This window comes from Chlamydotis macqueenii, chromosome 27 (assembly GCF_036417535.1).
Source record: "Chlamydotis macqueenii isolate bChlMac1 chromosome 27, bChlMac1.mat, whole genome shotgun sequence".
NCBI classification, from domain to species: Eukaryota; Metazoa; Chordata; class Aves; order Otidiformes; family Otididae; genus Chlamydotis; species Chlamydotis macqueenii.
In genome coordinates this window covers 5,068,840-5,078,503 of record NC_141582.1, presented here as the reverse complement: position 1 = coordinate 5,078,503, position 9,664 = coordinate 5,068,840, and the positions used below count along the sequence as shown (strand labels likewise).

At 65.8% G+C, this 9,664-nt stretch overlaps 2 protein-coding genes and 1 long non-coding RNA gene across 3 annotated transcripts; 1 reads left to right on the top strand and 2 right to left on the bottom strand.

Annotated features, from left to right (window-relative positions):
- Window positions 1-3,104: 3,104 nt before the first annotated feature.
- Window positions 3,105-6,396, bottom strand: DGUOK (deoxyguanosine kinase). The gene is made up of 7 exons (XM_086767857.1): window positions 6,318-6,396; window positions 5,961-6,082; window positions 5,674-5,858; window positions 4,539-4,686; window positions 4,091-4,206; window positions 3,853-3,952; window positions 3,105-3,664 (listed from the first exon to the last, which is right to left on the bottom strand). Exons 1-7 carry the CDS (start codon window positions 6,394-6,396, stop codon window positions 3,602-3,604), a joined length of 813 nt encoding a protein of 270 aa, XP_086623983.1. The 3' UTR covers window positions 3,105-3,601.
- LOC147597428 (uncharacterized) lies at window positions 4,892-7,009 on the top strand. Its single transcript, XR_015261209.1, has 3 exons — window positions 4,892-5,204; window positions 6,804-6,884; window positions 6,946-7,009. It is a non-coding gene; the product is annotated as an uncharacterized LOC147597428 (long non-coding RNA).
- Window positions 7,010-7,151: 142 nt separating this feature from the next.
- Window positions 7,152-9,445, bottom strand: ACTG2 (actin gamma 2, smooth muscle). Its single transcript, XM_086767855.1, has 8 exons — window positions 9,274-9,445; window positions 9,044-9,172; window positions 8,850-8,960; window positions 8,488-8,572; window positions 8,224-8,385; window positions 7,938-8,129; window positions 7,530-7,711; window positions 7,152-7,413 (listed from the first exon to the last, which is right to left on the bottom strand). Exons 1-8 carry the CDS (start codon window positions 9,397-9,399, stop codon window positions 7,270-7,272), a joined length of 1,131 nt encoding a protein of 376 aa, XP_086623981.1. The 5' UTR covers window positions 9,400-9,445; the 3' UTR covers window positions 7,152-7,269.
- Window positions 9,446-9,664: the final 219 nt, after the last annotated feature.

The following is a 9,664-nucleotide window of genomic DNA, read 5'->3' as shown; positions in this document are numbered from 1 at the left end:
GCCTTTGGCACTGAGACAGCCTGCCAAATTCCGTCAGGAGCTTTCGGTTCCCGACGCCGGCGACACCTTGAGCTGCACCACGTCCTGCCGCCACCCGGCAAAGGGGTTTTGGGGTCCTGGTGTAACCGTTCTTGCCAGGAATGGGGTTTGTTTAAGGTTTGTCCCCCTCAAACTGGGGGAGACGGCTCGGAGCATCCTCCCCTCTGCCAGGTCCCGTTTTTTTCCGGGCGGTTTGGGCAGCTTTTGTCAGAAACCGGCGGCTTCCCGGCGCTGAGCGAGACTTTGCCGCGGCGTAACGAGCGGTGTTGATTAGTTATGCAAATGGCAAAGGAATCGAGAGCCGCCTGCGGAGCCGGGAGAGCGTCCGGCGGTGCCGCGGGATGCGGAGCGGAGCCTCGACCTCCAGCACCTTCCCTCCTCTTCCTCTCCCAAATCGCAGCTGGGGACGCATAGCCCAGCGTGGAAATCAAACCCCCGCGGGAGCCGGCACGAGCGCGGCTCCGGCAACTGGAGCGCGCGAAGGGAGACGCCGGCTCTGCCAGGCCCGGCTGAGCCGGAGAAACGGGCAGAACCGGTGGCGGGGAAAAGGGCCGGCTCCCTGGCTCGCTCCGTCTGCCAAACCACCCCGGGAAAGGCGTCGGGACGTGGGAATGGCGGCACACCCATTGCTCAGCCGCTGGCACCAGCGGCACCAGCCGGCGGCTGGCAGGGAACCGCCGGCACGGGGGAATCCCGCCGCTGCCGACCTCCGGCTCCGGCAGCATCCTCAAAGATTCCCCTAAGTGCCGCGGCGTGAATCCCCCACCGTTTTCGCCAGCGCTTTGCCAAGGCCAAAGTCCTTCCCCCTCGCCCCGCCGTCTGCCAAAAAGCCGACCGAGCCGCCTGTCCTCGCGTCCCCGCCGCCCCGTCCCGTCGTCCCACCAGCCATCCCCAGGGCAGAACCTGCCGGATACAACGCGGAGGCGTGAGGCGGCCGCTCGCACCCCGCGATATCCCTCCCAAAAAACCAAACAGCAGCAATTTTTTAGGGAAAAAGCCCTAAAAATAAACCCTAAGCAGAGACCCCCCCCCAACAGGAGCAGCCCCCCCGCCCCGTGCTTGGGAGCGATATTAAAAATCCCGCTGACAACCGCCCCGGCCGGTAAAACCAGAAGCGCCAAAGGAAGGCATCGTTAATTTTTGGTGCGGAAAACGCCGCGACTTGTTTGCTCGGCGATGCTCCCCCCGGGCACGGCTCTGCCCTCCCCGCGTGCCCCCTTCTTTTTGGGGACCCCACAATGGCACCCGGGTGGGTTTCACGCGGCGTTTCGCTCCTTTTTACCACGAAATTCAAAGGAATTCAATTTAAAGGCGGGGTTTGTCCTGTGCGTCCCGCTGCCACCCACCCTACGGCGGCGTTTTGGGGACGCCCCGGGGACGAGGTGAGATTTTGGGGAAGGTGCGGGGGGATTAAGGCATCAAAGCAGGTTTTAAGGCAGCAGAAGCTCCCGTTTCCCATGGAAATACCCTTAAAAAAAAAATAAAACCATCACCCAGCCAAGAAAGGGCTTTCCCTGCCCACCCTGATGAGTTATGGTGATGTTACAACCCCCCCAAAGAGGCCACAAATCACCCCAAAAAAGGCGAAAGTGTCCTGGGACGGGGGGAGGATGGGTGGGTTTGGGGGCGCTGGGGGAACACTCACCTCCCGCCGCAGCCCCTCGCGCCTCTCCATCTCGCTCCTGGGGGGAATCGTCAGATTTCGGGGTTCCCCCCCGCCGCGACGGAGCGGGGGGAAGCGGCGCCCGGCGAGCGGAACATAACCCCCTCGCCGTCCCCCTTGCCACGGGGACGCCGGTGAATTCTGCGGGGACGGAGGTGAAGCTGCTGGCTGCCGCGAGTCGCCCCGACTTTTTTATTTCCACGCCGTTTCCACCCCGGGGTGGGGGGCGGCCCCGCTGACTCCCCACCCCTCCTTTCCCCCAAACTCCCACCAAACCCAGGGTGTTGTCCCCCGCCCCCCCCCACCAAAATCCCACCCTTTTATTTTTTTCCAACCTCATTTTCCTTTTTTATTTCTCTTTTTCCCCACAAAACGTGCCGCTTCGCCCCGCTGCCGCACAACTTCAGTCATACAGCAGCAACTTTTCCACATCCCCCCCCCAAAAATTTAGATATAAAGAGCGTTACTGTAAAAAAAGGGGTACAGGACCCCCTTGGAAACGGGGGGCTGGGGGGGTTCGACCCGCCGCTTAGTGCATGCATGGCCCCGTGGGGTGTTGGGGTGGGGGGGGAGGGAAATTGGGGGTGAAATGTGGCTGCAAATTGCCCCCCCCACCCCGAGCGGGCCGCACGTTCGCTGCTGCCGCTTCTCCCGTTTCTCCCGTTTTTGCCACTTCCTTTGTTCCGCGGGCGCCCGCGGCAGGGGGACCCTCCGGCCCCGGCACGGGAGGCTCGAGGCCGGGGCCCTGCGCCCACCCTCCAGAATGCTTTGCAGAGAGCAAGGGTTGGGGGGGCACCCAGGCCCCTTTTGGGGGGGGGGCACCCAGACCCCTTTGTGGAGTGAGGGGGGCACCCAGACCCCTTTTTTGGGGTGGGGGGGCACCCAGACCCCAGGGGGTGCAGGCCTTGGCGGTGGTGAAGTGGTCTGGGGGGTGATTTGGGGTGGGGGGTGTAGGCCTCGGCGGTGGTGGAGGGGTCTGGAGGTGGGTTGGGGGCTGGGGGGGTTACTTTGGGGTGACTGGGCGCAGGGCTTGTGGGGCGGCCAGCAGTGGGTCCCCAGGGGTCGTGGGACGGGGGGGCCGCGGCGGCGTCCCCGCTCCATGGTTATTGTGGGGTTGGCAGCGGGGTCCCTGCAAAACCCCAGGGGGGGCAACCCCGTTTCAGTGCCCCCCACCCCGCAGCCCACCCACCCCCTGCCCTATATCCAGCCCCACAGCCCCCCCCAAATCCCCCCTCCCTGCCCCAAACTCTACCCCATAACCCCCCAATCTCTGCCCCAACCGCCCCCCCAAATCCCCCCCAAACCCCACCCCATAACCCCCTAATCCCTGCCTCCCCACCCCCCCAAACCCCCCCCAAACCCTGCCCCATAGCCCCCCAGTCCCTGCCCCAAATCGCCCCAATTCGACGTCGATTTGGTTTTAATTTAAGGGGAAAAAATTATATACAGAAAATAATAAAACACAGGGCTTGGTTCCACTTAAACGTGAGCCGTGAGGATTTTCTGTTGGGATTTAAGCAGCGCCTCAAACCCCCCTTACGGAGCACCCCCGGCGTCGGCATCCCCGGGGGGGGAGCCCTAGAAATGGGGGGGGGGGCAGGGGGTCGTGATGACGACTCGGCCCCCCGAGCGCGTGGGGAGTGCACAGCGCCGCCCCGAAACTCATCGCACGGCGGCGCCTCCGCTTATTCGCCTTACGCGCATCCCGCGCCGTCCGCGCCTTCGATACGCGTCCCCCCCCCCCGAAAACGAAGGGGCGAGGGGGGCGGCTGGGGGCCAGGACTCACCCCCCGGCCTCGGAGTCGGGACCGTCCGGCTGCAGCTCGCGGCGGTGATTCCTCTTTCCCGGCTCCGCCGCTCGGCACGGGTACCGGCGCGCGGGGACGCTGCCATCGCTGCTCAGCGGGGGTCGGGGCACGAGGGCAAAGTTTCGGCTCCCAGCGCCGCCACAAAAGCCTCCACCTGCAAGGAGAAAGCGATCGAGAGCGTGGAGCCATGGCGCCGGGACGGCGACGTGATGGCAGAGGTTGAAACCAGCATGGACCACGGGCGTGGAAATTGTTTTTTCCACGGAAAAACGAAGAGGAGGCGGAGGCTCGGAGGTCGGCACCACTCCGACTGCGGTGCGGACGCCGCCGAGCCGTGCCCACCTGCGCCATGAGGACGCCCTGCGCGGCTGCGTCGTGCTCAAAGTCCTCGTCCACGTCCAGCACCAGGACAGGTGCGTCCTTCACCTCCGCAAAGTGGACCCTGAAGAAGGGAGGGAGAGACAAAAACAAAAAAAAAAGGGAGAGATTAAACCAAATAAACCCCCAAATCGGCGGGGGGCACCCCAAAACCGCGGCGGGTCCGGGCGCCTGGGCGCGGCGGGGATGGATGCGGACTCACTCCGTCGTCTTCTCCACCAGCCAGCGCTCGTGCTGGGCGTGGAGCTGCTGCAGGTATCCCAGCTGGACGCCCTCCTCCTCGCTCCTTGCCCTGCGCCGCAGCCGCTCCAGGCACCGCTGCGCCGCACGGGACGCCGGCAGGAGAAACGGGATGCGGGAGAGATCGGAGATGGACGCGGGAGAGGCCGCAGCCGGGCCAGAAGACGCTGCAGCCCTCCCTCCCCAAAATCCACTTTCAAATCCATAGCAAAACCCCCACCAACATTCCCGTGGGAACGGGAGCGCACCCCGCTCCTCCAGCCAGCCCGTTTATGGCCAAAAAACGCAATTTTTGGGTAATTTTGGCAACTCCAGCCACTCGCCGTGCTCCGAGCGGAGCCGAATGCCCGCGGCGTCCCCCCTTCCTCGCCCAGCACGGCGGCGGGGGGGGGTCTCCTGCCGGCACCCACCTGCGGCGTGGCGCGGAGGTAGAGGAAGCCGTGCGGGGCGGTGCGGGGCCCCAGCTGCCGCAGGAGGAAGCCGTGCCAGTCCTGGTAGATGGCCCACTCCACTGGCTGCAGGTGCCCGGCCTCAAACAGGTTCTTGGCGAAGACGTACCTGGGCGGGACGCGGAGAAGGGACGCGGCAGCCGGCACCGCCTCCAGGCCACCCCCATGCCCAGGCGCCTTCGCCCCCATTTTTTTTTTTAATTCCCGCTTTTTTGGCACCATGGGATCAAGGGCACTGACATGGGGTTGGGGACATCAACACGGGGTTGGGGACAACAACATGGGGTTGGGGACAACAACATGGGGTTGGGGACAACAACACGGGGGCACGGGCATCAACATGATGTTGGGGGCACCAGTGTGGGGTTTGGGGGAACCAGCATGAGATCAAGGGCATCAACATGGGGTTGGGGACACCAACACGGAGTTCAGGACACCAACACGGGGTCGAGGGCATTGACACGGGGTTGGAGGCATCAGCATAGGGTTGGGGACATCAACATGATGTTGGGGGCACCAGTGTGGGGTTGGGGGGGACCAGGATGAGGTCAAGGGCATCAACATGGATTTGAGGACACCAATACAGAGTTGAGGACACCAACACAGAGTTGGGGACACCAACACGGGGTCAAGGGCATGGACACCGCGTTGGAGGCATCAGCATAGGGTTGGGGGCCACAACATGGGCTCAAGGACGTCAACACGCGCTTGAGGGCATCAGTGTGACATCAGGGGCGCCAACACGACACTGGGGGCATCAACACGGGGTCAAGGGCATCACCAATTGAGGGCGCGGGTGTTAAAATTAAGGCAGAAATCCTTAATTTACGGCCGGGCGACGGTGGGGGGCACGTGTGTGGCTCGCCGCGGCCAAGCCCACCCATCACTGAAAGGACTTCCAGCCGCCACCCGGCGCGGGCAAGGACCAGGAAAAATTATCCGTAGGGATAACACCGCGCCAAATCACCCAACCAGTGCGTTTCGGCGATTACAGAGGACGGCGGCTCCGCTGGCCCCGCCGACGCGACCTGGGCGGCGCGGCTGCTCGTTTCACCGCTTCCCGTTTTAATTCGGGGCGTGGGGGAACGCCGGGTACCTGTCGCTGTAGACGGAGCGCTCGAAGACCCGCACGGGGCGCGGGGGCTGCGGCGCCGGCTCCAGCGCGGCCTTCAGCCGGCTGAGGCAGGAGAAGGTCTGGAAGGTGTAGGCCCACCGCGCCGGCTCACCGTACATCATCCGCAGCAGGTTGGCGCATCCCGCCGTCGCCGCCGCCGCCGCCGCCTGCGGGAGGGCGAGGCGGGAGGAGGCCGTGGTGGCCGCCAGGCGTCGAGGCGACGCCGCCGCCGCAGGAGCCCGCCCCGCCCCGCCCCGCCCGGCCATTACCTCCGCCGTCGCCGCGTCGCCGCCGCCCGGCACTCGCCGCCATCGCGCCAGGGGCTCGCCCACCACGTGCCAGGCGGGGAAGGCGGCGCCCAGCAGCCTCAGGAACGTGGATTTCCCCACGGCTGGGGGGGAGGAGGAGCATTTTGGGTGGGGGTTGGCGGGGGGAGCAGCGCAGGCGCGGCCCCCGCTGTGACGTCACACAGGTTTTTGGGGTGCCCCCCCTAAGCTGAGCATAATTAATTACAGACATTAAATTGGACCCCGAGAGGCTTCAGGCTGCGCCCCCTCCCCAAATCCGCCCCCTTCCATCGCACCCCTGACCCTCCCCCACCCCAAAGCCCCCCCCCCCGCCGGTACCGATGTTCCCCTCCAGGGCCAGGCGCAGCCCGGCCCCGCACCGCCCCATCCCGCCACCGCTTCCGCCTTCCCGCGTCATATGCTAATGAGATGGCACCGAGCGGCGCGCGCTGCCGCCGCCGCCCTGTGACGTCAAGACGCGGGAAGGGCGGGGGGGGCGGCGCTGAGCAGGCGCGGAAGGGGCGGGTGGAGGCGCGCGCAGTGCGGCGGGGTGGGGGGGCATGGTAATTTATGGTAATTTATGCAAACGTAACCCCGCCCACTGCGCGTCCGGGCTGCGCGGGATAGGGAGGGGGCGTGGCACCAACGTGGGGGCGGGGCACCGATTTGGGTTGGGGGGCACCAGTCTGGGGTCAAGGGCGTTGACGGGGGGTTGGGGGCATCAGGACGGGGTTGGGGGTGCCATCGTGAGGTCATGGGCACCACCGTGGGGTCAAGGGCAGCGGCACAGGGTTGGGGATACCAGCACAAGGCTGAGGACACCAGGTTGGGGGTGCCAACACAGGGTCAAGGGCATTGACACGGGGTTGGAGGCATCAACGTGGGGTTGGGGACATCAACATGATGGTGGGGGCACCAGTGTGGGGTTGGGGGGGACCAGCATGAGGTCAAGGGCATCAACATGGAGTTGGGGACACCAACACGGGGTCAAGGGCATTGACACTGCGTTGGAGGCATCAGCATGGGGTTGAGGGCACCAAGGCAGGTTGAGGGCGTCAGGACGACATCGGGGCACCAACATGAGGCCACGGGCACCAGCATGAGGTCGGGGGTCTCCCAGCCCTCCCCCGTTACCTCCAGTGCCCCACCCCAAAATCTCCCAGACCAGGGGCAGAACCTGGAGAAAAGGCTTTAATGCGCAGTGGGCGGTGGGGAGCAGCAGCGGGGACCGAGGAGGAGCGGGGCACCCCAGCCCGGGAACGGGGGGCCGCTGCGGGGCGGGGGAGGGGGCTTAGAAGCATTTTCGGTGGACGATGGAGGGTCCGGCCTCGTCGTACTCGGGTTTGCTGATCCACATCTGCTGGAAGGTGGAGAGGGACGCCAGGATGGAGCCGCCGATCCACACCGAGTACTTCCGCTCCGGCGGGGCGATGATCTGCCGAGACACGAGCTGTCAGGACGCGCGCCCTGCTCCTCCCCTCCCAAACCCGCACCCGGAGAGGACCCGGGGTGTCGGCGGCCGTGGTTCCCCCCCCCACCGCCACCACCTACTTTGATCTTCATGGTGCTGGGAGCCAGCGCCGTGATTTCCTTCTGCATGCGGTCGGCGATGCCGGGGTACATGGTGGTGCCGCCAGACAAGACGTTGTTGGCGTAGAGGTCCTTGCGGATGTCGATGTCGCACTTCATGATGGAGTTGTAGGTCGTCTCGTGGATGCCAGCTGACTCCATGCCTGGGGTGGAAGGGGGCTGTCAGCACCCTGACCCCCACCCAATGCCCGAAAGAGCCGCGGGGGTCACATGTCGGTTTTTTCCCCCCATTTGGGGTGCAAAGCGCTTGGGGGAGCCCCGAAACACCTCTGTGGGGCACCCATGGGAGCTGGTTGCCTGCTGGCGGGGAGGTGGGGATGGGGGTCCAACCATGTAGGGGAGAGCCTGGAGAGCGTGGGGTGGGCTCACCGATGAAGGACGGCTGGAAGAGGGTCTCAGGGCAGCGGAAACGCTCGTTCCCGATGGTGATGACCTGCCCGTCGGGGAGCTCGTAGCTCTTCTCCAGCGAGGAGGAGGAGGCGGCCGTGGCCATCTCGTTCTCAAAGTCGAGGGCCACATAGCAGAGCTTCTCCTTAATGTCGCGCACGATTTCCCGCTCGGCTGCGGGAGGCGATGGCAAGTAGGTTCAAACTGGTGCCGGGGCGGCACCGCGGGGTCCCCTGTCACCCCGGACCTCCCCACCCCGGCCCCGTACCGGTGGTGACGAAGGAGTAGCCCCTCTCGGTGAGGATCTTCATGAGGTAGTCGGTGAGGTCGCGGCCGGCCAAGTCGAGACGCATGATGGCGTGGGGCAGCGCGTAGCCCTCGTAGATGGGCACGTTGTGGGTGACGCCATCCCCGGAGTCGAGGACGATGCCTGGGAAGGAGAAGGAAGGTGAGGGAAGGGGTGCGAGGCCGGCGTGGTCCCTCCCCCACCACGTACGGTCCCCGGGCGGTGGATGCCGCGCGTCCCACTCACCGGTTGTGCGGCCGGAGGCGTAGAGGGAGAGGACGGCTTGGATGGCGACGTACATGGCGGGGACGTTAAATGTTTCGAACATGATCTGGGCGGACGAGAGGGGCAGCGGGTGAGGGGGGAGCACGGGGGTCCCCAGAGCATCCCACCCCACCCACGGGGCCTATCCCGGAGAGACGGGGTCAGCACGTTGCACGGAAAAACACACGGATCGCTGTGTTGCACGGAAAAATAGGTGGGTCGGTGTGGGTCACCCCGGCTTCCCAAACCCCCCAGTCCTCCAGCCCCTCCTGCCGTTTGGGAGGGTGCATCCCCGTGGCTGGGGGTCCCGCCGAGCCGTGGCTGGGGGTCCCGCAGAGCCTTACCTGGGTCATCTTCTCCCGGTTGGCCTTGGGGTTGAGCGGCGCCTCGGTGAGCAGGGTCGGGTGCTCCTCGGGGGCCACGCGCAGCTCGTTGTAGAAGGAGTGGTGCCAGATCTAAGGCGAGCGAAAAGGGGAATGGGGGTCGTACCCCAAAACCCAAGCCGGCACCCTGTCCCAGTGGGGGGGGGGTATCTCACCTTCTCCATGTCGTCCCAGTTGGTGATGATGCCGTGCTCGATGGGGTACTTGAGCGTGAGGATGCCCCTCTTGCTCTGCGCCTCGTCGCCCACGTAACTGTCTTTCTGCCCCATGCCTACCATGACACCCTAACGCCGGCGGGAGAGGTGGCCTCGTTAGCCTCGTGCTGGTGATTAAAGCAGGGTGGGGGGCGGCTGGGGGCCGCCGCTCGCCCCCCGTGGGTACCCACCTGGTGCCGGGGCCGCCCCACGATGGAGGGGAAGACGGCGCGGGGGGCATCGTCGCCGGCAAAGCCGGCTTTGCAGAGGCCGGAGCCGTTGTCGCAGACCAGGGCGGTGGTCTCCTCCTCACACATGGTGGGGCCGGCAGCGGTTGGCGTTCAGGGGGATCTGGGGGAAAAGCTGGGGTGAGGGGGAAACCGGCGTTAAAGGGTGGGCGGGGAGAGGGTCACGCCGCGCCACCGCGCCCAGCTTCGGGCGCTGGAAGGGTCGGAGTCCTTGGGGACGCGCGGCCTCGCAAAATCCTCCGCAGGCCGTGGCGAGGGGCGGCTGCCCGGTCCGGCGAGGCTGGGAGCGGGGCGACGCTCGTCCCCCACGGGCGCTGCTCGCACCAACGCTGCT